The 25,858-nt window shown below is 37.1% G+C and overlaps 1 protein-coding gene across 14 annotated transcripts in view; it reads right to left on the bottom strand.

The window, feature by feature from the left end:
• Positions 1-2,716: 2,716 nt before the first annotated feature.
• CDC27 (cell division cycle 27) overlaps positions 2,717-25,858 on the bottom strand; it is a 56,307-nt gene continuing 33,165 nt past the window's right edge. For 8 of the 14 annotated variants that reach the window (XM_059669873.1, XM_059669867.1, XM_059669868.1 and 5 more), the window contains 10 exons: positions 21,500-21,599; positions 20,584-20,791; positions 20,213-20,385; positions 16,171-16,323; positions 14,737-14,945; positions 11,495-11,612; positions 8,350-8,478; positions 8,184-8,258; positions 7,028-7,184; positions 2,717-5,717 (listed from right to left, as the gene is read on the bottom strand). In XM_059669873.1, the coding sequence (XP_059525856.1) occupies positions 5,635-5,717; positions 7,028-7,184; positions 8,184-8,258; positions 8,350-8,478; positions 11,495-11,612; positions 14,737-14,945; positions 16,171-16,323; positions 20,213-20,385; positions 20,584-20,791; positions 21,500-21,599 (1,405 nt within the window). In that variant the 3' untranslated portion in view covers positions 2,717-5,634. The remainder of the gene's footprint in view (positions 5,718-7,027; positions 7,185-8,183; positions 8,259-8,349; positions 8,479-11,494; positions 11,613-14,736; positions 14,946-16,170; positions 16,324-20,212; positions 20,386-20,583; positions 20,792-21,499; positions 21,600-25,858) is intronic. The other 6 variants (XM_059669875.1, XM_059669874.1, XM_059669877.1 and 3 more) reach the window with 3 other exon arrangements.

Below are 25,858 nucleotides of genomic sequence, written 5' to 3' on the forward strand. Positions count from 1 at the left end.
CAGTTTAAGGACTTGTTGGTGAGGGTAGGAAGATCAATATAAAGAGTGTCCCAAAATTCACACAAGAAGTAATTTTGATAGAAAACAGGTTTATAATTAAAAATTGTAAATTTTTTGATTCATAAAGTATACAGTATAGGGTTATGTATGGAATAGCATATCAGATAAATGGCCTCCACAGATTTGCTGGCACATACGCACCCTTTTGTTGAAATTTTCCATGACTGAAATGCGGCTGCTCAGGCAATAACAGTTAATGGTGCTCGTTATCGCGACATGATAATCCAGTTTTTTGTGCCGTGGAGGCCATTTACCCGATATGCTATTCCATACATAACCCTGTACTGTATACTTTATGAATCAATAAAAAATTTACAATTTTTAATTATAAACTCGTGTTTTCTATCAAAATTACTTCTTGTGTGAATTTTGAGACACCCTTTACCTTGTTTCTCTTTTTTGCCAGTCTCACATTTCATCCTTTTCCTTTCACTATCTCTCTTTTTTTTTTTTAAATATATTTTATTGATTTTTCACAGAGAGGAAGGGAGAGAGATAGAGAGTCAGAAACATCGATGAGAGAGAAACATCGATCAGCTGCCTCCTGCACATCCCCCACCGGGGACGTGCCCGCAACCCAGGCACATGCCCTTGACCGTAATCGAACCCGGGACCTCTTAGTCCGCAGGCCGACGCTCTATCCACTGAGCCAAACCGGTTTCGGCTCCTTTCACTATCTCTTCATGTCTGTATCCCCCAATTCTCCCCCAGAAACACCACTTCTATGAGGCTCTTGTTCTTGGTCCCCCACATTTTCAAACCTTTTCCTGAAATGAGGGGAATGATCTACCAAGTCCCAACCTGTGTTCAATAGTTTGCATTTACGTCACTTTTTCTTTCCTATAGATTCTGCCTGTGCTTCCTCTAAGTCTTCTATTCCATTCTGCTGATCCACTAAGTGATTTAACCTCATTCCACATTCTCAACACCCGCAAGCTTATGGTGGTAGCAAGGTCCCTACTGTAAAAGTTGTTTTGTACTTATAGGCAATTTGTATTCTAGTAATGAAGGCATGAATCCTGTGTAGTTTTTATTTGTTCTACTTGATTTTATGGTTGTTTTGGGAGAGTGAGGGGCATATTTGTAATCAGGCTACTGCCATTGTTTCCTCAGCTGCTTTCTGCATGCCCCACACTGGGCATGTGCCCTGACCTGTGAACTCCTGGTTCATAGGTCAATGCTCAACCACTGAGCCATGCCAGCCAATATGCTTTTTAAAATAGAAAGATACGCCCTAGCCAGTTTGGCTCAGTAGATAGAGCGTTGGCCTGCAGACTGAAGGGTCCCAGGTTTGATTTCAGTCAAGGGCATGTACCTTGGCTGTGGGCACATACCCAGTAGGGGGTGTGCAGGAGGCAGCTGATCGATGTTTCTCTCTCATCCATGTTTCTAACTCACTATCCCCTCTCCCTTCCTCTCTGTAAAAAAAGAAAGAAAAATCAATAAAAAAAAATATATAAGGAGTATGCATATGATAGATCTGAATCTATGGTTAATAATAAAGTTTCCTGCCCTGGCCACTGTGGCTCAGTTGGTTGAGTGTTGTCCCATGCACTGGAGGGTTGCCAGTTCTATTCCTGGTCAGGTCTCATGCTCAGGTTGGGGGCTCTATCCCCAGCAGGGGGAGTGCAGGAAGCACCCGATAGATGTTTTGCTTTCACAGCAATGTTTCTCTCCTTTCCTCTCTCTCTAAAAATCAACTTCAAGAAATAATAAATTTCCTTTGTAAAACCTGAACTTCTATAGTACTCTATAGTAGACAATTTCAAAATGATAGAAAGGATACCTGACAGATAACATCTGACATGATTTGAAATTTTCAGAGTAAGTCCTAAACTAAATAAAAGGGTTTAAACATACTTAGTCAAAAGCGTTCAGCTCTAGCATCTAATAGCTGAGCCTCAATTTTCTCTTTTGTAAAACAGAGAAATACCTACCTTATAGGGTTGAGGATTGAAAATACTGTACAAAAATTAAGTTACACAGCACACGTCATGATTTCATTAAACATAGCTATTTAGCAAAATTTACCCTTTAAAGAAAAATAAAACCTATACCAAACATTCATAAACTATTAATTTAGCAGCTAAATGAGCCAACGAATACTTCTAGTTACCCCTATCCAGTTGACAGCAAATCCCTCTGATCTGCCTAGTTCATCCTATTTGTTACTCTCTGTTGCTAACCTTTTCCTCAAATTTGAACAAAAGCCTTCAGATCTCTCCATTTTCTCCAAGATAATCAAACTAGAGTAAAATTTAGTTTCTATATTTTACTTCTTTCAGATCTTGATTTTGAAAAGGGATTAGATTTAGAACAAAAGCTTTGTGTCCCTTTTAAAGGAATTTTAGAAATCACATGATTAAAGAATAAGCAAGTGACTTGCAAAGTAGCAGCTGCTGTCAAGGGGCTTCTGCAGTTTGAAAAAATATTCTAAAAATTACCATTTTTTGTCACAATATTTATTTTGAAATTCCAAATAATACTAAAATAAGAATGTGTTTTTAAATATATATGTATTAAAAGAAGGTGTAAGTAAAAAATTAAACACTGACCTAGACTTTTGTGGAACATAAAACTGTAACCTTTCACTATTTTGCTGTGCTTTACTAAAAAATACAGATGGCACAGCTCTGATATAGCTTTAACAACTTGATTATAAATTGCTTTCAAAAGTAATTTATTTGGATTTTCCATATCCTTTAATGAGTTGCAAATATATTAACAAAAGACTCCCCCCCCCCCCAAGACTGTACAATTTCTGAAATAAATCAGGAAAAGCAAAAAGAAGACACAAAATTACATTGTTTCAATGCAAATAGAACACACACATCACACCCACACTTGCATTTTCCCAGGTTTTCACAAAGAAAATGGGTCACTATATTTCTCAATGAAGATCCATACTATACTCTGGCTAATCAGAGACTTCCAAACTTTTTTCTTCAAAAAGAGCATTTTTAATAGACTAAATACTGGTTATCACTGAGTTTTTGTTTAAGGTACAACAGCAGCATGGTTCAAATATTACTTGCAGTTCTTGGAGGGGAAAAAAATTTAAAGTAATGAAATACAGAAAATGTAGGGACCACCTTTCATTATTTTGAGTACCATTGTTCTCTTGAAAAGTTATTTTCACCTTTTAAAATCCCAGAGTTAAGAACCATTTCCAAGGGTGAAAAATATCCAATGCCACAACATAACTTCTGAACAAAAGTATGTGTGTGTGTATATATATGTATATGTGTGAAAAGCTTAGAGAGAAAAAAAATGTTGAAGTACTTAGTATTTTTTAATTTCCTTCAAAGTAACTTCTGAAATTCGAAGCAAACATTTTGCTTGGTCAAAATGTGCGCTTTGTTCTGGTTGTTTGATCACCATTTCATGTGGGGGTGAAGTAGAAGCCAGAAACAGTTACTAGGTGGGTAATAAGGCTTCAAATATCTAAATGACTTTGAAAGTATGAGGAAAAATAAAATCAGGCCAAGCTTGGGCTGAGTGTCCTCAGTCAACTATTGCCATGGTGGTGTGCCTTCCATGACTATCCTTTTATTCTTGTCTCAAAATTAGTACCAGAAAGACTCAGACTCACCTCTGGCACAAGACATAAATTCCTACTACCAAAAGATAACTAATTAAATATCAGCAAATTATTTTCTGAGCTTACTTTTCACTAGGTTTTATAACATGGAATTCAGGTTGGAGCTTTCTAAGAAACTGGTATTTGATGTTATACAGCTGGCTTTTGATTTGCCAATTAAAAAGGGTAAAAGGCTATAAAATTAAATATTACAGAACTAAAGGATAATAAAACAGAATATTTATTAGATTCAAGTGCTGGCCTTTGGAATTTTTAATGATCATTTGCTACCAACCTTTCCTTTTTCTTATAAATTGATTTTTAAGCAGCACATATACATAGACTTAGGTAGGAAATTTTGTTAAATACCTTTCTGGCACCCAATACCTAACTGAGACTCCAACTTGAATTATTTTATAATAGTATCTAATCCACATTTAAATGAGTAGATTAAGTAAATGACAGGAAATTACTGAGTCTGCAGGTTAAATTTTTTTCACATCTCCTGTAATCTACCTCATTTTCACAGCTTGACTAATACAGGTAACCAGTAGATAAGTTTGTCCTTCATCAAATAATCCAAAATAATAACTGTAGGCCTGTCATTCATAGGAAACTATAATTTGTTATATTCTGACATTGGCACTTAATAAAATGTTAACAACTAAGGTTTCTCTAAAAATTTCAATACATTACAATAAAGGAGATACACAATTTAAGACTTTTAAATCTGTTACTGTGAAATTCCAATAATTCCCATTTTATTACACATAATTAGGTCTTTAAAACTGTGGCCATTGCCCAAAGACACCAACCTATATTATGACAAACTCAGGAGAGAATACATCTCCTTCATAAGAACTTTTTTTTTCCAGCTAAAAATTTCTAATATCCTAAACCCAACCACTCTCAGTCAATGTTTGGTGATTCACATTACTGAAAATAATTTGAAGCAGAGAGAACCAAAAAGAATGGAAATTACCTCAACCAAAGGTGAGTATACATTCTTGCACCCTGCTTAAACACTTAGAAAAATCAAAGGGATACTGTCTTGAACAAATATAGATTCAAGGTTATGGTACAATTCTGATTGTATTAAGGCTTTCACTATTGTGATCTCTTAAAGTCTCTCTATTTTAGTGTTCTCATTTTTATTCCTATGATGAACTTAAATGGTTATTAAGGGTCTTGTTTTGGCTTTTCAGTGGGCAACCACTCTATCATCTCTGAATGTTAAAGGTGATCCCACAAAGCTCAGAGAAGAGGCAATATGGTAAGGACCAACTTTAAAGTTTGCGATACCGACAACAATGATCAACACTTTGATGCAAGATGAATAAATTAAATTTCTTGGTTAGACATTAAAGCATTCTTGCCAAGAATAAGTGTACACTGTATGGAGGGATATTTGATTCCTAAATATGAGTCCCAATATATCCATTACATTTGTTTATGGGAGACACTGCAAGTTTAAGGTAATTTACATTCCTTGGCAATCAAGTTATTCTGTTATAGGCAATGTCTTTTATTGTTCCATCTGGCACTTTCTAACACCATTCTTGAAGAACCTAGAAATGAAGGTCAGTCACTCTGTTTATCAGGAACAGAACCAAATAAAACAAAATTCTGGAAAAATGACCAAGAAATTCTGGTTCATCACTATTTTCCATATCTAATGGTTCCTTCAGATAAAACACAACTCTTCCTTCCATGATAGTTTTCCAGCAAAGGGAGATTAAAGAAAAAAGAAAGTTCCCCACCCTACCCCCTAAATTGTCATTCATACTGGTGAAGGAGCCAGTCTTGTTAGCAGCTAAATATTGCACTGCCTTTCATTCTGTGTACAGTCAGGGTCCAATGAAAGTGGCATACTCATGGTGTAAGTCATGGATGATGACACTGCCGGCTCAAGAGTGAAGACTCAGTATATGGAAGGACAAGAAACATGTCAGCACTAATCACACGTCCAGTTGTAAAAGTCTGATTTGCAGAAGTTAAAATTCATCACTTTCAGCTGCATGAAGTTGTGTGTCGTCCGCATCTGTCATGCTGCTCTCCTGGGATTCATCAGTTCCCACTTAAAAAAATAAAACAAAAAGTCTATAGTAAGGTGTCTGACAAATATTTCTTGTTGTTCATGAAAACAAGAAAAACTACTGTAACTAGAGATATGAGACTTTAAAGGTCCTTAAAAATCCCAGTATCCTTTTTAAAAAAAGGATCCCGATATCCTTTAATAAGATATAATTCAAGCTCCTTATTTTACAGCAAAGTCTGAGATTAGTTTATTGCATTTAACCTTTAGTTAGAGTTTTACTAGTAACTACTAAAACTACCTCTCCCTAAGGGATTCCTCATTCTTACCCTAGGAATTAGAACTAGTTTTCTGAGGCATTAAAAAAAGATTAACATTTTCTTCACTTTGGGGTTAGTCCCTGCTAGTCCACAGAAATATAAAATTTAAAATTCAGTTTTAAAAGGGTTATTGGGCCCTGACCGGTTTGGCTCAGTGGATAGAGCGTCAGCCTTCGGACCGAAGGGTCCCAGGTTTGATTCCAGTCAAGGGCATGTACCTTGGTTGTGGGCATATCCCCAGTGGGGGGTGTGCAGGAGGCAGCTGATCGATGTTCCTCTCTCATCGATGTTTCTAACTCTCTATCCCTCTCCCTTCCTCACTGTAAAAAATCAATAAAATATATTTAAAAAAAATAAAAAATAAAAGGGTTATTGGGATTATAGAAATTATAATTTTAATCAAAGCCTTTCACCAAGTTTTTTGGAACAAAGGCATCTTAGTTCATCTCATCAGAAGTCACTCAATTTTCTTATTAAAGAATGTTGTCACATTAAGTCTTGGTTCTTCACTGGTTATTTTAAGATATACATTCAATTTAGGGATAGAGTATTTACTGCCTTAAACTATAATTCTTTTGTTCCCTCCTCTTTTCTTGACCTGGATTTTGAATTTGCCAGAGCTACCCAGAATTTGAATAGCCACTACTAAAGGTCTGTCGATAACTTAAAATGTGCACAAATTGATTATTCATTCACATAGCACTTATGTTTTCAACATACCATCACATCTATCATCTTCCCTTCCCCACCCCAAACACATTCCTAAAAAGCAATAAGACAGGCATTAGTTACATATTACAATATAAACCGGGGCCCAGGTAAAAATAAGCAATGAAACTAGTTATCTGACTCCATATGTACTTTCTTATTTTATCATCCTGTCCAATTTCCCTAAAATTCCATTTAGTACAAAGAATACACCATAGTTAGAAAAATAAAATTAAAGAAACATCTTAACTCTGATGTGGTGTTTCACTGGTTCTCTGGTTTGAGTAACTGTAAACAAACCTAATTCATATGGACAATACTCACTGATCTGTTCTTCTTGGGTTATTGGCTCCTCATCATCCGGAAGGTAACGCTTATCAATTGCCTCTTTAATCTGGTTATTGGCTCCTTTAGGATCTAAATCCATAGCCCAAGAGAAATTCATCAGGGCGAGGTGTGTCTGACCTAACTTCTTGTAAACCTAAAAATAAACAGCAGCACTACATTTTTCATTAAGTTATGAGCTTCAACTGTAAAATCCTAAAAATTTATAATTTAAATTAGGCTCCTGATTTATATACTATAAACCCATTCTGATGACTAGGACATTTAAATCTTATAGAAGAAAGAACTCATGTCAACTTTTGAGTTCCTTTTAATATATTCAGATATTACTTTTAGAATTCCTTGCCTATATCTCTTAGATAGTGAGATTCCAATAAAATCTTGCTCTAAATGGAACAATGACAATGGAAAAAAATGGACTATAAAAGCTTGATTAGCATTCATTTATACTGGTTTTTAAAAGAAGTTATTTCAACTCTCAACATCTACCCATTGTTACCAACTACCTTAACTAACTGGCATCTGGAAGCCCAGTCTGTACTGTCATGAATTTTCTTCTTTTGGTAAGTGTTTTATTGATAATTGGAAGCTCAGGGCTTTCTGTAAGGTAGTTTCAAGTTATGAATTCATTACTGGTCATTGGCTACAAGTGCTAATAAACTTCCAAAGCCAGCCGTAACCGGTTTGGCTCAGTGGATAGAGCGTCGGCCTGCAGACTGAAAGGTCCCAGGTTCGATTCCGGTCAAGAGCATGTACCTTGGTTGCGGGCACATCTCTAGTGGGAGGTGTGCAGGAGGCAGCTGATCGATGTTTCTCTCTCATCGATGTTTCTAGCTCTCTATCTCTCTCCCTTCCTCTCTGTAAAAAATCAATAAAATATATATTAAAAAAAAATAAAAATAAACTTCCAAAGCCATAGTAGGGTTGGAATTATGGGATGTGTGTACTTGCCCATTCATTGGGATATTATCTTTTTAAATGTTAAAACTAAATCCATTCTTTATTCCCAGAGCATTTAGTTCAGAACTCTAGTTGAATTTCCTCCGTAGATGTTGCACAATAAGCATTATATTTATTCTCCAAAAGTTAATACTTGTTATCAAAGCCACAGTAGGACCATGGCCCCAATCTTTACCTTTCCTATTAAGAAGTACACAAGGGATTCTTTGGGAACAATTTGTTTCAATTCTTCAAGTTCTTGTAAAGCAGACTGAAAAATGCAAAGGAAAACAACATCATCTTAACTAAAGCTTAACTTAAGCAATACAAACCCCAAGACTATTAAGACATATATCTCTTACCTTATATTTTTCATTTGCAAATAAAACTGAGGCTCTGTGAAATTTGCATAGAGGGTTCTTAGGATCAATAACAATGGCTTTGTTTAGGGTATCCAAAGCCTTCTCAGATTTTTTCAGTGCATGCTGAACCTGTAAGAAATAAAGACCCTAACTGATGTTTCCTTCCAATATATATATGGCTAATATGCAAAGTGTCCCCTTGGGAGTTCGACCCGGAGTTTGATCACTCGCTATGACATGCACTGACCAAAAGGGGGCGGCACGGAACGAAGGAAAGCTGGGGCCAGCAGCTTGGGAAGGAAGGCCCTGGCCAGCAGCCGAAAGGTCCTGATCATCCCTGATCGCCAGCCAGGCCCAGGGACCCTGCCCATGCACGAATTTCATGCACCAGGCATCTAGTATATATATATATTTTTAATTAATTTCAGAGAGGAAGGGAGAGGGAAAGAGAGATAGAAACATCAATGATGCGAGAGAATTATTGATTGGCTGCCTCCTGCAAACCCCCAACTGGGGATCAAGCCCACAATCCAGGCATGTGCCCTGACTGGGAATCGGACCATGAGCTCCTGGTTCATAGGTCGATGCTCAATCACTGAGCCATGCTGGTTGGGCTCCTTCTAATATTTTTGAAGAAAAGTGAGACCCAAATAATGTGACTCAAAATCAACAGAAGATAATAAAACTATTAGAGATAAGGTTGTATTGTCCCACCAGATGGTTCACTAGGTTAAGTGAATTTAGTAATTGGTTACTAAACTGTTAGATTATCTCTAAGAATCTCCTTCAAGCACTTTACTTTAAAGATGAGAATACTACAGTCCAGAGATGTTAAATAACTTGCTCTGGAATCAGAACCTAGCTCCTATGGTGCCCAATTCACCATTATGTATCCATAATGATAATTAAAATCCTAATTTTAGAGAAGACATTAGGTTTACCTTTAAATCTAAAAGGCAAGAAAAACTTTGGTTTTCCCTTCACAAGAATTTCTGCACTCTTTAGCTAAATACTCACATTTCAACAGGTCTATTTATGGTCCTAAGTATTAGGCTTTTTTTTAAATTTTATTCATTTTTTACAGAGAGGAAGGGAGAGAGATAGAGAGTTAGAAACATCGATGAGAAAGAAACATCGATCAGCTGCCTCCTGCACACCCCCTACTGGGGATGTGCCCACAACCCAGGTACATGCCCTTGACCGGAATCGAACCCGGGACCTTTCAGTCCGCAGGCCGACGCTCTATCCACTGAGCCAAACCGGTTTCGGCAGTATTAGGCTTTTTAAAACTGTTTAAAACCATTAGAAGATTTGGCTCTAAGCCTTACTAAACTTGTTTCACTCAAAACTATTACATTTTTAGCTATTTTAGGAATTTATTATAAAAATAATTCTTCTGTCTTACATATTTGAAAACCATTGATCTGTAATACTAGGGAATAAATTATTTATTTTAAATAACTTAAAAAAAACAAAACAAAACACCAAGCCTCACTATTCATTCATGAGTAGATACTTATATTCTGTTGTGCTCCTCCTTGGATGAATTCTATGTTAGAAATAAAGTGGAGTGAATGGATGCGGCTGTGGAACAAATATCACTGTAACGAGAATGTGAGAGTAGCTACTGCCAATATCTGGTTGCTAAATTCATCTATGTGATGATCTTTGCAGAAGGTTATTACTACATGTGGCCAAATACTCTGCTCACAGGATCAAAATCCTAAATACTAGTTTTCTAAGAGAGAAAAGCACACTCTCTTATCTGAAAACCTCTTCCAATAAACCAACTCAAAATGTTAAAAACCATCTCTTCCACAATAACTTTAGAAAAAAGCCTATTTAAAAAAAAAAAGTCTGCCCTAGCCGATTTGACTCAGTGGATAGAGTGTCGGGCTGCGGACTGAAGGGTCCTGGGTTCAATTCCTGTCAAGGGCACATGTAAGGGTTGCAGGCTCAATCCCCAGTTGGGGGAGTGCAAGAGGCAGCCAATCAATGATTCTCTCTCATCACGGATGTTTCTATCTCTCTCCCCCTTTCCCTTCCTCTCTAAAATCAATTAAAAAAAAAAAAGTCCAATTTTACTAAAGGTTATCAAGAGATACTCAAATTTGATTTCCTCATGTTAAATGTTGAAAATAATTTTTATGTCAATATATTTTCTCTATATTTTTGTATAGTGTCTAACTATAAAAGTTATCATGTCAATTTTAAAGAAAATTCCAAAGAACGAGAATTACTCCCCAAAATGAATAGTAAAATTCCAAAGAACATAATTTCCTCATATTGTATGCCCAGTTCCACAAAACCAAACTTGTTGAGAGAAAGGATTGAGAGGGCAAGAACAAAAAGTTAAGGTATTGTACTTATAGAGAAACTAATAAATGATATTTTAATAAACAAACATAGCCCTGACTGGTTTGGCTCAGTGGATAGAGCGTCGGCCTGCAGACACAAGGGTCCCAGGTTCGACTCCAGTCAAGGGCATGTACCTTGGTTGCAGGCACATCCCCAGTAGGGAGTGTGCAGGAGGCAGCTGATCAATGTTTCTCTCTCATCATTGTTTTTAACTCTCTATCTCTCTCCCTTCCTCTCTGTAAAAAATCAATAAAATATATATATAAAAAAAAAACCACACAGAAAAACCAAACATACCTTCTCTCCTATCAAAATACAACTTGTCATCAGACACATTAAAAAATATATATATATATAAATATAAAATTGGTGATCCACATTGCCTTATAAGAATTTTAGGCTAAAACATAGGAAACCATTTGCCTTAGAATATTAATTACTTAATTTAGAGCTAAATATTAACATGAAAAAAGTACTTTTAAAAATATGAAGTATCTAATGTGAGTCTTGTAAGATCCCTATGAGGTAGGCAAGGTGGTATTTTTTGCCATTCATAAAATAGAAGCTCAGAGAAATTAAGTGACTTGTCTAAGAGATAAGGATACACCAGTTATTTCTCTTTATGCCAAGAAAAACATAGTATTTTTGGCTGTAAAAGAATCCAGGCTATTGTTTCAAGAATAACAACAATAACAAAAAAGCCCTAATTCTTATTATAGCAATCAAGTCAATAAGAAACACATTTCAAAAGGGAGACTGATTGAACAATGTTTAGAAAGCTACTTACTACTCCAATGTGGCAAAGTAAAACTGAACTTTGAGGGTTGATATCAAGTGCTTTCTGGAAATGCATTTCTGCAAGGCTGAATTTTTCTTGCTTATAATAAATCATTCCTAAACCATACCTGAAAGTATAAAAGTATAATTTTAGGGATATAAACTGTGGTGGCTAATTTAGTTCAATTAATAAAAGAATTATGTATGGAATTTAATAAACCAGTAGAAAAATAGAAAAATCATCAAAGCATTTTAGACAAGGCACTTTTACAAGTGATAACAATAAAATCAATCAATCAATCAAATAAAACTATGACGATGTGGGGGGGAGAAGGGGGAAGAAACCACATCCTTAAACCATGTCCTTAGGCCAATCAAGACTTAATAGCTGCTTTGTAATGAGTGGTTATTATGTGTGTGCCAATAACTTTGTTAAATTCTTCACATAAATTATCTCATTTAATCCTAGGGGGAACCAAGGAAATTTACAGTACTGTTATCATTCACATTTTCAAGTAAGAAAACTGAGGCTTAGAAAAGTTAACTTGTCCAAAAAATATACCTAATAAGAATTCTAACCAGATTCTTCTGATTCTAAACCCTAAACTCCTTACAATGCTATTTCCATATTCTTAGTCCAAATATGTATGTATTTTATATAATTACAATATGCATAGTGTCATGTTTTGCTTCTCTCTTTCCACTTACTATATCAAAATCATGCTCCTATAGACTTCAAAATTATAATTTTTAATAATAATAAAAGTATATAATTATAAAACTATAATTATATAATTTCATGCTCCTATAGACCTCAAAATTATAAATTTTAATGACTATGTAATGACATATTAAGTTGATATAGAGGTATTTCTCCTGAATTTTCAAAACATCAAATGATGGGGGAATAAGGACACATATGTAATACCTTAATCAATAAAGAAAAAAAAAATCAAATGAACACAATGTGACTGATTTACATTAAGGAAACTCTCTTGACTATAACTAAATGATGATGATGGGGAATAAGCACCAAATGAATAAGAAGAAAATCATACTGTATCTGCTTTAAGTGGCTTTGTTGATCACATAATGGTATTAGAGGTAAAGGAAGAGTATAAAAAGCTCTGTTCTTTTTTTTATAATTTTTAAAATATATTTTAAAAATTGATTTCAGAGAGGAAGGGAGAGGGAGAGAGAGAAACATCAATGATGAGAGAGAATCATTGATTGGCTGCCTCCAGCACGCCCCCTACCAGAGATTGAGCCCGCAACCTGGGCATGTGTCCTTAACGGGAATCAAATCTGGGACCCTTCAGTCCACAGGTGGACGCTCTACCTACTAAACCAAACCGGCTACGGCAAAAGCTCTGTTCTAATAATGGTGAAGGTGGGGATAAGAAAAGACTATTTACTTTGGAGTTTGAATAATAAAGGTCTGCCTCCCTAAACATTCCTTCTTTTTCCCAAATGAAACAATTATTTTTACAACATGATTTTTGATATGGTAAAGTTTTTTTAAGAATAAAATATAGCAGAACAGACACTACACATCTAAAAAAAAACCCAAGTCCTATTAAGAACTAAATTCTTAAAATATTAGAGAACTTTATATTTATATGAAGAAAAGTCAATGTTGGAAAGGCCTGACTGTTTAATATACCAGCGGAAGCTAGCACATATCAGGCCAGCTTACAAGCAATATTGACTATTTAGAAATGAGATAAAATTCATTAAAAATATACATAAATCAAAAACTATTTTAGGAATCTAGTGCTTCTGATTTAGTGAGAAACAGAATAAAATTCAACTGCTATAATGATTAACCCAAAAGATAAAAAACACAAACATGTCTGACAAAAACTATCACAGAATTACAATACCAAAATAACACTTCTTTTTTTTTTTTTTTTTAAATATATTTTATTGATTTTTTACAGAGAGGAAGGGAAAGAGATAGTTAAAAACATCGATGAGAGAAACATCGATCAGCTGCCTCCTGCACATCTCCTACTGGGGATATGCCCGCAACCCAGGTACATGCCCTTGACCGGAATCGAACCTGGGACCTTTCAGTCCGCAGGCCGACGCTCTATTCACTGAGCCAAACCGGTTTCGGCAATAACACTTCTTGATATTTGAACTATGAAGTCAGTTAAGAAAAACACAACAGCCCTAACCGGTTTGGCTCAGTGGATAGAGCATCGGCCTGCGGACTCAAGGGTCCCGGGTTCGATTCTGGCCAAGGGCATGTACCTTGGTTGTGGGCACATCCCCAGTGGGGAGTGTGCAGGAGGCAGCTGATCGATGTTTCTCTCTCATCGATGTTTCTAACTCTCTATCCCTCTCCCTTCCTCTCTGTAAAAAATCAATAAAATATATATTTAAAAAAAAAAAAAAAAAAGAAAAACATAACAAAACATCAACAGTAAATATAGTGCTGAGGCAGAAATAAGAACAAACTCTCCCATGTTTTCTTCATTTGGTAACAATATATGCCAGGTAGTAATTTCCTATTTGTCTACTTGTGTACAAGTACAAAAAAGTAAAACCTGCCCGGCCGGAGTGGCTCAGTGGTTAAGTGTTGACTTATGAACTAGGAGGTCACAGTTCAATTCCCGATCAGGGCATATGCTCGGGTTTGTGAACTCGATCCCCAGTGTGGGGCATGCAGGAGGGAGCTGATCAATGATTCTCTTTCATCATTGATATATCTATCTCTTTCTCCCTCTCCCTTTTTCTCTGAAATCAATAAAAATATATTTTAATAAAAAAAGTAAAACCTGAGTTCTTAATAAACTTAATTAACTAAAACTAGTACTTAATAAACTAGAATACTACCAAAGATTAACAATTAGTATATAGTTTCAATGCTTATATTCTACTATCCAATGGATGAATTATACTATTTTTCTTCATTTTTCATCCTAATCACCATTTTAGTGTTCTAAAAAAAAAAAGTAACAAATCAAAGTAACAAAATCAATTATTTGCAAAAGTCTGATAGGAGAAAAGGTTGAAACTGCTGAGGATAAGGACCTAGTATTCTATTATGATTAGTTAATTGAAGAGTTTGTTAAAGGTATAAACTTCACACAAAAAACATTTTGGTTAGATGTTACCAACCAGTATGTACCACTCTTAAGTATTAGTAATCAAATTCATGACAACAGAGAGCTATCTAATAAGAAAAAATCACTAAGTATCAGCCCCATTAATAAGACATTGTCTTTGCACTTCATTAGCACTTACCATGCATTATAATGTCTAGGATTGACTCTGATAGCATTTCGAAAACAAGCTAATGCTTTGTCTAATTCTTCAGTTAAGACAAACTCATGCCCTAATAGAGTATAGGCATAAGCATAATTTGGATCAACCTGGATAGCTCTCTGGAAGAATTTAATTGCAATATCATGTTCCCGTTGCAAACTGAAACAGTTCCCTGCAGCACACCAGGCCTTAAAAATATGGGGAAAAAAAACACACAAATGCACAATTAAATTTTTGTTTATTTTTTCTAACAAACAAATCTATGGCTAAAATTAGAACAGAAAGATACAAACTGAACAGTTTTAACAGATATAGTCAATCCTCATTATTTACGGATTCCATATTTGCAAAATTGCCTACTTGCTAAAATTTAAAAACCCAAACCAATAGTTGCAGTGCTTTAATGGACCCAAAATATGGGTTGCCCAACAAGTATATTCACAGTTGAGGTAAAAAAAGGCAACTCTCTACCTTATTTTCACAGGTCAGTGACCAAAAGACAGAGACCATGGAGGGTGGTGGGGGGGCAGTGTATGAAGGGCTCGGATTCTGGGACCAGATGGACAGTTTAAATCCCACCTCTGGCACCTGTTTGTATGGTGGCCTCAGAAAGGCACCTTAACACTTCTGCACCTCATTTTCTCTTTTGTAAAATAAACAGAATGTATCAGGCTGAGTTGTTTTTAGGATGTAAGATTATAATCTATAATCAGGGTAGGAGCATGTGCACACATGTGTGCATGTGTTTATTTCTCCAAAGAGCAATGGTTCAGTATATGCTAACTCATTGTTCTTGAAGACTAGCCTATATAATAAAAGGCTAATATGCATATTGTTCCCTCAACTGGGAGTTCAACCGGGCTGGCCAACCACTCGCAACCCCTCCCCCCAATCGGACTCCACCTGTGCACGATTCATGCACCAGGACTCTAGTAGAACATAACTACCAAATATAATAGGAATTGACTTTTACATTCTAAGTTTAAATGTTATAAAATTACCACTAAATATTCTTGAGATAAACTAAAATATAATTCTTACATGATTGTACCATGTAAATGAATTTATCTATGTCTTAAACTGAATTAAAATTACTATTTTCTTTCAATTTAAAATGACCAATATTCAATCTATTTAATTTCTGGTTAATGAACTCTAATCTTGGTGATAACAGCAATTTTAACACAGCCAAAACTCTATTGCTCCTAAATGAAATACCTACTTTGTTATTTTCCTATTTAAGAATCTGTACTATCTATTTTAGGACTCTCTTCTTTTCTGAGTCCTGCCTATAGACAAGTGTATGGGTAATATTAAATGGCATTTGAATTATTTAGTTCATCTCAATTTTGTAAGGATGATAAAAAAAAATAGCTAAAATAGCTAAATAAGCAAAGTGTTTCAGTAACATACCTCTGGTGAATTTTTATCCATGTCTGTTAAGTCTTTTGAAAGAACTGAAAGAGCAACATCCTTTTGAAGATGCCACAGCGTTGTAGAGTAGATCTCCATGCCCTCAACTCTGTAATTCTCAATTCTTCTAACCTCTGAGAATATTCTTTCAGCCTGAAATACAAAAACTAGTAAGGGGAAAACAAGTTGACACAATTTACATATATATAGGAAGAGCACTGGGCACTCTTCTCATAAGAACTTCATGTTGCCTTGTTTTATGATTGTGTGAGTTAGTAATAACACAAGGCCAAACTAAGCAAATTTTCATGGCAGGTCAAATGTTGATGTAATCACATTCACACTTAACTTAGTTTTTATATACAAGTCATAGTAGAAACATGAATTCTGAAAAGAAAACTTAAGTTTCCACACACACAAAAAGATCTATTCAAAGTAACGATTTTAAAAGGACAAGTCAATTATTTTATTCTTAAAAACCACATTTCAAAGTTTTAATAATGGCTTTACAGAATAACTTTCCCTCAGGAAAGATGAGAGAAGAATGACTTCTGTAACAAAAAAAAATATCTATTTTTGTACTGACTTTTATTAAGAGGTTGGGTTGAAAACGTTAGAGGAAAAACAGGTTCTGGCATGTTAAGCATATACTATACCCACCAATGTCACATCTGCCAGAAATTGTCCCTATCTAGTAATTCTTTTTTCCTTTGTGGCACTCTATTGACTTAGGGTCCATCCTTAGCTATCAGATCATATTATTTCCTCACCACACTCACAGATCCCAGAGCTGTGCTCCTCTCCCCCTGGAGTTTGAGACTTTGGGGTATATAAAACCAATTAGTTCCTTCATTTATCAATTCAGTAAGTTCAAAATTCTGAAAGTCAAGTTTAGTTTAGAATTAAAGAATATATGGTCTGTTCTTAATGAAATTAAGAAGACATAATATAAGAAAATAATATTTCTAAAACAAGGAACTTAATTCTAAGAAATGGCCATGTAGTATCTAGGATAGCTTGATAACTTGTAAATTCCCTGAAATCCCCTATAAGTTATACAGATACAATTTTTTATATAAGACGACAGACCTAACTCCCAGGCAAATACAGATTTTGGAAATGTTTGTTTTCAAATTTTCAGAATCTCTTGTTTCTTCTGAAAAGTGACTGTGGCATAGACAAGAAAATATTTTAAAAATCATAACTTTAAGTTGAAACAAAGGCTTTCTTCAGTTAAATATCTAGGTGCATATCTGCTCTATAATTAGGGGAAACAGCACAATTAATGTATCTTAAAGTACCTGTAAAACAATAAATTAGAAATAATTTTGAAAAGGGCTTGCCAAACACAACTTTTGCCTGTGTACCAGTAAAGGACCATAATCCAAACATGGATCTTCTAGCAATGAATAAGACTATCTACAGTTCTTTTTCTCTTTACTCCACAAAATTACACAAACAGATAACTTCTGCATTTATTCTTTATCTGGAAGAACACTCCACCACTAGATCTTTATATGGCTCATAAAGGGAGGAGTAAAGTTCTTGCTCTGAGCACACTTTTTTTTAAAAAGCACCATAAAATTCACTGTCCCTCAATATCCTTACAATGCTTCATTTTTTTTCTTCATATAACTTGCCGCTATCCATCCTATATAATAAAAGGCTAATGTGCAAATCGACTGAATGGAGGAACGACCGGTTGCTATGACGTGCACTGGCCACCAGGGGGCAGACACTCAAAGAAGGAGCTGCCCCATGGTGGTCAGTACGCTCCCACAGGGCGAGCGCCACTAAGCCAGAAGCCCAGAAGCTGGCCTCATGGCTGGGGAGCGCAGCGGTGGTGGTGGGAGCCTCTCCCACCTCTGCGGCAGCACTAAGGATTTCTGACTGACATCCATGGAGCGGGCCTAAGCTGTCAGTCGAACATCTCCCAAGGGCTCCCGGGCTGCGAGAGGGCGCAGGCTGGGCTGAGGGACCCCTTGAGTACATGAATCTCGTGCACTGGGCCTCTAGTCTTTATATATTTATTGGCTTATAATCTGTCTTTTATTAGAATTAGAACGTAAACTCTATGAAAGCAAGCAATTATCTGTCTAGCTGTATTATAGAATCTAGAAGACAGACTAGGACAGTGGTCAGCAAACTGCAGCTCGTGAGCCACATGTGGCTCTTTGGCCCCTTGAGTGTGGCTCTTCCACAAAATACCACGTGAGGGCGCGCACGTACAGTGCAATTGAAACTTCGTGGCCCACGCACAGAAGTCGGTATTTTGTCTCTAAATAATGTCTCTAAATAAACCTACATGTCTATGAAAATTGAAGTTTTTGTTTTTTTGCATCCCACATAAACTTAAACCTTGTTTATTTGGCCTGTGTTAGCCTTTGGAGTTTGACATACTTGATATAGAAGTTTCTTAAAATTTTGTTTTTAAGTTTACAGGGTGAGGGAAGAAAATTTAAATGTCTTCCCTACTTTGGAAGTAGGGAAGACATTTAAATTACCATTACAATTTTCTTTGGCTTTAGGTTAATCATCCTCTCCATTTCTAGTATAAATAAATAATTTAAGCAACAAATATAATTAAAATTAAAAAGCTAAAAGCCTTGTGATAAAGACATTGTGTCCTTGATTACAATTTTCTTCATAGCATCCCTCAAGTTTATAAAACACTAGAGGCCCGGTGCACAAATTTGTGCACCAGTGGGTCCCTCGGCCTGGCCTGTGGGATCGGGCCAAAACCGGCTCTCTGACATCCTCCAAGGGGTCACGGATTGCAAGAGGGTGCAAGTCAGGCTGAGGGACACTAATGGTGCATGATTGGGGTTGGGGAGGGATGTGGGAGGTTGGCCAGCTGGGGAGGGACTGTGGGAGGGCTCCAGGGCATGTCCGGCCTGTCTCACTCAGTCCCGATCGGCCGGACCCCAGCAGCAAGTTAACCCTCTGGTCAGAGCGTCTGCCCCTGGTGGTCAGTGCACATCACAGCGACTGGTCGACCGGTTGACTGTCTGCCCCTGGTGGTCAGTGCCTGTCATAGTGAGCAGTTGAGCGGCCTTAGCATATCATGGGCATATTACGCTTTGAGTGGTTGAACGGCCAACTGGTCAACCGGACACTTAGCGTATCAGGCTTTTATTATATAGGATATGAAATGCCAAAAATTCATCCCAGTAAGAACTCTGAATATAGTAGAAAGAATTTTTACTAGAAATATCTAGTACATGGTAAATATACTGTATATTTTCAGATTCAACTGAGTACAAATGTTCCAAATAAGAATGTATGCTTCCCCCCCTCACCCCCCCCAAAAAAGAAGAATATATGGGCCCTGGCCAGTGTGGCAAAGTTGGTTGGTTGGAACAACATTCTGTACACTTAAAGGTTGCCGGTTCAATTCCCAGTCAGGGCACATACTGAGGTTGTGTGTTCAATCCCCAGTCAGGGCAAGTACGGGGGGCAAGCAATGGATGTTTCTATCGCATCGATGTCTCTCTCTCTCTTCTCTCTCTCTCTCTCTCTACCTCCCCACCTCCTCTCTCTCTCAAATCAATAAAAATATTCTCGCCCTGACCGGTATGGCTCAGTGGATAGAGCGTAGGACTGCGGACTGAAGGGTCCCAGGTTCGATTCTGGTCAAGGGCATGTACCTTGGTTGCGGGCACATTCCCGTGGGGGGTGTGCAGGAGGCAGCTGATCGATGTTTCTCTCTCATCGATATTTCTAACTCTCTATCCCTCTCCCTTCCTCTCTGTAAAAAATCAATAAAATATATTAAAAAAAAAATTCTCGGGTGAGGATTAAAAGAAAAATGTATGGATGACTTGGGTTGTTCTCTACAAATCTACTTCAAGTAATCCTAAAGAATTTAAATCACTCACCCTTAACACAAGAAAGAACTGTATTTATAAATTACAAATAATGAGAAAATATAGACATTACATAATAAATATTGACCTTTTAGATCTAGCCTTGCCAAGCATAGGCATTAATTACATTTCAGTTGTGTGTAAAAAAGGCATATATAACTGTTTTCTATACTTACTTGCATGTACTCTGAAAGTTCAAAATAGGCCCTTCCAATTTGGCACAGTACCCAACCAGTATTGTAGTGATGAGAAGGTAGGTGGCTCAAGATATTTATAGCTTCTTTGCAGTTGTATGAACACAAAGCTAAATAACCTTTCCCCATTTCACGAAGAAGGCTCATCAAACCTTCTAGGAGAAAACAATGTAGTAAACAAAGGAGAAAAGACAATAAAACAACTTGATTTTCTAGAAAGACTAATTAAAAAATTACCATTAAAAATTCCAACATCTATTTAGATAAAATGAAAGACACTTTAGTGAACATAAAAAAACTTACTTAAAATAGTGAATAAAATACAAAGAAGATATTTAGCATTTAAAACAGACCTGCTGCTGCTTTCTGTAGATTAAATGCCTGGATCTGAGGTGTGATTGTGGAGATTTTCCCTTCTGAAATGATGGAAGAGTCCAATTTTGTAATTTCCAGGCTATCATTTATGTTAGGTTGAGTTATTCCTCCTTTATTAGTTTTACTTTTCGTTTTTCTGTTTGGGATTTTAGGTGGAAACTTCATTTTTAATTTTTTGCTATTCTCCTGTAAAAAGCAGGAAACCCCCACACTTGTTACACTCATGTATTTTAGACATTCCCCGAACCCTTTCTCAAATATTAGATAAAAATAAATGTACAATCTTGTGTATAATCTTGATTGATTATCCATAATATTTGTCAATGGACCAAGGAAACTTACCAAAGACATAATGAGACTCTTTAATTTTGCGAAGAAACGTGTAAAGAAAATTTCCATTTACTCTTCCCCCAATTCTCACCATTGACAACATCTGACATAACCATAGTACATCATCAAATCCAGGAAACTGGAGTTGGTATAATACTATCAACTAAACTATAGACCTTATTTGAATTTCATCAGTTTTTTACATGCATTTTTTGGGGGGAGGGTGGATGTGCATGGTTCTATGAATTTTATAATATGTATAGACTTGTATAATCCACTGCCGCAATAAAAAAGCAGAATATTCTATCAACACAAAGAAATTCCCTTGTGCTATGCTTTAAAAGTCATACCTTCCCCCAGTTCTAACTCCTAAAAACCACGGATCAGTTTTCCAACACAATTTTGTCATTTCAACTAAATTATAAAATAGTTAATAAAGGACCAAGAAAATTTACAAATGTTATATAGATGGCTCCCCAAATTAAAAAATTTTTACAGTCACTTAATTTATTTATTAGAAATTGAGTCATCAATGAGCAGAAATTTTAGAGGGGGAATCATTACCTTGGTTGTAGAGCTGTCACTAGTAAAAAGTCGTGAACTTCTTCGAGGCAGTGCATTTGGGGGAGATGTGATAGTGGGGCTCAATACCTGAGGTGTTGTACTAAAAAAATATATAAAAATAGACATTTTAAATAAACTCAGTTTATGACCATAAACTGTTGCTTCCATTCAGGTATATTAAAAAATAAACATTCAACATGTTTGCACTCTAAAGTTGATGAGTTTGGTTAGTCCTTTTCTCATCCCTCTATGAAAACTCAGATTTAAATGCTATTTGTGTTACCATAAAATAATGATTATACTATACAGATCTTTGCTCTATCTGAAATTGCCAATTTAAACTTAAAACAATCCACATAAAAATTCTGGGTCAATAAAAGGTACACATACCTATAAACCAATTATCTCTAGCCCTCATTTGCAATGATAGCAAATTAGAGAAAAAGGTAAAGATAATTGGCAATGGATAGTTTAAATGTAGGGACACTTCCCAACAAATACCACCAGAACAACTTATACTTGAGAAGTATTTCCCTATAAATTCAAACACCACAACAAGATTTATAGGACAAAAGAAATCTAATAATCTCTTGGGTACATTTTTTACTTTAAAGGCAAATCCTACGATATAAGAATTTCATTCTTAGAAAGCAAACAAACTTAAAACCTGAAATTATCTGACAGTAAGTAAGTCTATGGAGTAAACTGTTTACAATTTATATAGTTTATGGGAAATCCTAGTAGTTACCTCAGTTTGGGTCAAAGAGACTTTTGAAAAGAGATGTTGACCAGTGAGTAAAGAATATCCAGGTAGTCCTTAATCTTTTCAAAAACCATGATCTCAATGTAAGGGATTTCAGCAAAAGAGGTCATTTGGGTTAATCAATTAATTTTTTAAATAAAATTTTAAATTTATTTTTAAAAGCAGTTTAAAGTTCACAGAAATATTGAGGGGGCAGGTACAGAGATTTCCTATATACCCTCTAAACGCCCAAATGCATAGCCTCCCCCATCATCAACATCCCCCCAGAGTGGTACAATTGTTATAGTTGAGGAACCTATATCAACACATCATAATTTTCCAAAGTCCATAGTTCACATTAGAGTTCATTTTTGGTTTTGCACATTCTATGAATTTGAACAAATATACAATGACAGGTAATTATGGTATCATCTAGAATATTTTTACTGTCCTAAAAATCCTCTGTGCTCTGTCTGTTCATTACTCCCTCTCCAACTCCTTGCAACCATTGATCCTTTTACTGTCTCCATATTTTGCTTTTTTGAGAAACCAATTCATTTTCCTTTATTTTATACTAACAACTATGTCATTTTTACTACAAATGTGAATGATATTTTTTCAATATTGCCTAATTATAGAAAAAGGTTTTGACTGAGAAGTGGGAAGGAATAATCTCATAGCATGGGGCAGTTTATATGGAAGACAAGCCTGAGAAAGATGCTGAGATTGCTTTAAATGGACAGAAGCTTGCATGAGGTCAACATAAATCTTATAGAGGTAGGAAAAAAATGATTAAGAGGATTCTGGAGTTGGGGTGGCTAAAGACAAACTCTTCCTATATTATAATTATCATCAGGGTTCTGTTAGCTCCAAAGGGCCATTTGACAAAAAAAAGAAAAAAGAAAAAATGCTCGAAACCTGACAGTGAACTATTCTTTCAATTACAAAGCAGAGGAGAAATAAAAACTTTCTTCTGACATACAAAAGCTGAAAAAATTCATGATCATCAGACCTAGACGATAAGAAAAGTTAAAAGAATTCCTTCATGATGAAGAAAAAGGATACCAAATTGAAATTTGGATATAAAGAAATAATAATTGAAATTTGGATATACAGGCAGTGGGAAGTAGAGGGGCTAATGGGGGGAAAAAAGGGACACCTGCAATACTTTAACTCCTAGAGTGCCGGGGAGTGTGATCGTGCTCCTCCTGTCTTTTGCCAAAAGTGCCAGGAGCGCTATCGCTTATTAAAAGTTAAACAATATCTTCATTCATGTATTCAAAGTCAACATTAATTTTAACACTAGAGGCCCGGTGCACAAAAATTTGTGTACTCGGGGGGGGGAGGGTGTCCCTCAGCCCGGCCTGTGCCCTCTCGCAGTCTGGGACCCCTTGGGAGATAACGACCTGCTGGCTTAGGCCTGCTCCCAGGTGGCAGAGGGCAGGCCCAATCCCTAGGTGCAGACCCTGGTCGGGCTCAGAGCAGGGCCAATTGGGGAGTTGGGGCGCTGCCCCCTGTCATGCATAGAGCAGGGCGGATTGGGAGGTTGTGATCCCACCCTCAGTCACGCTCAGGGTAGGGCCGATAGGGGGGTTGGGGCACCGCCCCCTGTCACACTCAAGGCAGGGTCGATGGGGAGGTTGTGGCGCCACCCCCTGTCACGCACAGAGCAGGGCCCATCGGGGGTTGAGGAGCTCCCCCCGTCACTCACAGAGTAGGGCCGATAGGGGAGTTGGCACACTGCCCCCTGTCACACACGTAGCAGGGTGGATCAGGGGGTTGGGGCGCCGCCCTCTATCACCCACAGAGCAGGGCCGATCAGGGGGTTGGGGCACTGCCACTGTCACACTCAGGGCAGGGCCGATGGGGAGGTTATGGCTCTACCCCATCACACACAGAGCAGGGCCCGTGGGGGGGTGGGGGGATGGGGGCGCCGCCCTCTATCACCCACAGAGCAGGGCCGATCAGGGGGTTGGGGCGCCTTCCCCTGTCACGAACAGAGCAGGGCGGATAGGGAGGTTGTGGCCCCGCCCCCTGTCACACACAGAGCCGCAGGGCGATCAGGGTGTTTGGGCGCTGCCCCCTGTCATGCTGATCCCAGTGCCGGGAGGCCTCGTGGCTCCGCTGATCCCAGTGCTGGGAGGCATATTGCCCATTTACTATCTAGAATAGAGGCCTGGTGCATGGGTGGGGGCTGGCTGGTTTGCCCTGAAGGGTGTCCTGGATCAGGGTGGGGGTCCCCACTGGGGTGCCTGGCCAGTCTGGGTGAGGGGCTGAGGGCTGTTTTCAGGCTGGGACTGAAACTCCCAACTGCTCCTTTTTTTTTTTTTTTTTTTTTTTTTTATTCTGGGCCAGCTTTAGCTCTGACGCTCCAGCTCTTAGGCCTCCACTGCTGAAAGTAGGTATCTGGTTTGTTTCGGTTCGAAACAATGTATAACTCCAGCTCTGACTCCAGCTCTGAGATATATTTGTTAAGATGTTTCAAACTGCAGGCTCAGAGGCCTGCAAGGCAGGCGGGGAACGTTGGTTTCCTCCGTCACTGAGGCAAGCAAGCCTCATGTTAGTTTCAAGCTGCCTGGCTGCCCGCCGCCATCTTGGCTGGCAGTTAATTTGCATATCGCCCTGATTAGCCAATGGGAAGGGTAGCGGTCGTACGCCAATTACCATGTTTCTCTTTTATTAGTGTAGATTATATGTTTTGTTCAAAAATTTTTTTCTACTAGTATTTTATAATACAATCAGCAAACAATGTATGTCAAAGATGAAAACAAATGTAGTAAAGGTTTCCTTAAGTTTTTGAATATGTAACTTCATTTACTTGCGATTCATAATTTTTCTCCTAAACTGCTGTAAAATCAGCAAAAATGCCTTGGCAATTTTAGCATAGTTCCTAGGATATTGGTTGGCACTCAAAGGTTAAACAATAAGGATAAAATTAAAAAAGGAAAAAAAAAATGTGAGAAAATATAAAATAGACTTATTTGTATTATTTTACAAGAATTCTATAAAAGAGGCTGAAACTGGTTTGGCTCAGTGGATAGAGCGTCAGCCTGCGGACTGAAAGGTCCCAGGTTCGATTCCGGTCAAGGGCATGTACCTGGGTTGCGGGCACATCCCCAGTAGAAGATGTGCAGGAGGCAGCTAATCGATGTTTCTCTCTCATCGATGTTTCTAACTCTCTATCTCTCTCCCTTCCTCTCTGTAAAAAATCAATAAAATATATTTAAAAAAAAAATTCTATAAAAGAAACCAAAGCAGAAACTACAACAATGCACTATGGGGTTAATAACATATATAGAAGTAAACTATATGACAACCATAGCATAAAGACTAGGAGAGGAACATGAAAAAATACTATGGTGTACATGACATGGTATATATTGTTACTTGAAGGTAGACTTTTATAAGTTAAAATGTTATACTATAAACTCTAAACAAAAGACAAAATAAGAATAATCTATAATAATAAAAGCAAAATATGCTAATTAGACTAGACACCCTTTCGAACGAAGCCGAAGCCGGGGCTATGAGGGAAGCCCAGGTCCTGGATGCCTGCCAGCAGCCGGGGGAAGGAAGGCCAACTCTTGCATGAATTTCGTGCATCAGACCTCTAGTTA

Source organism: Myotis daubentonii, chromosome 16 (assembly GCF_963259705.1).
Source record: "Myotis daubentonii chromosome 16, mMyoDau2.1, whole genome shotgun sequence".
NCBI classification, from domain to species: Eukaryota; Metazoa; Chordata; class Mammalia; order Chiroptera; family Vespertilionidae; genus Myotis; species Myotis daubentonii.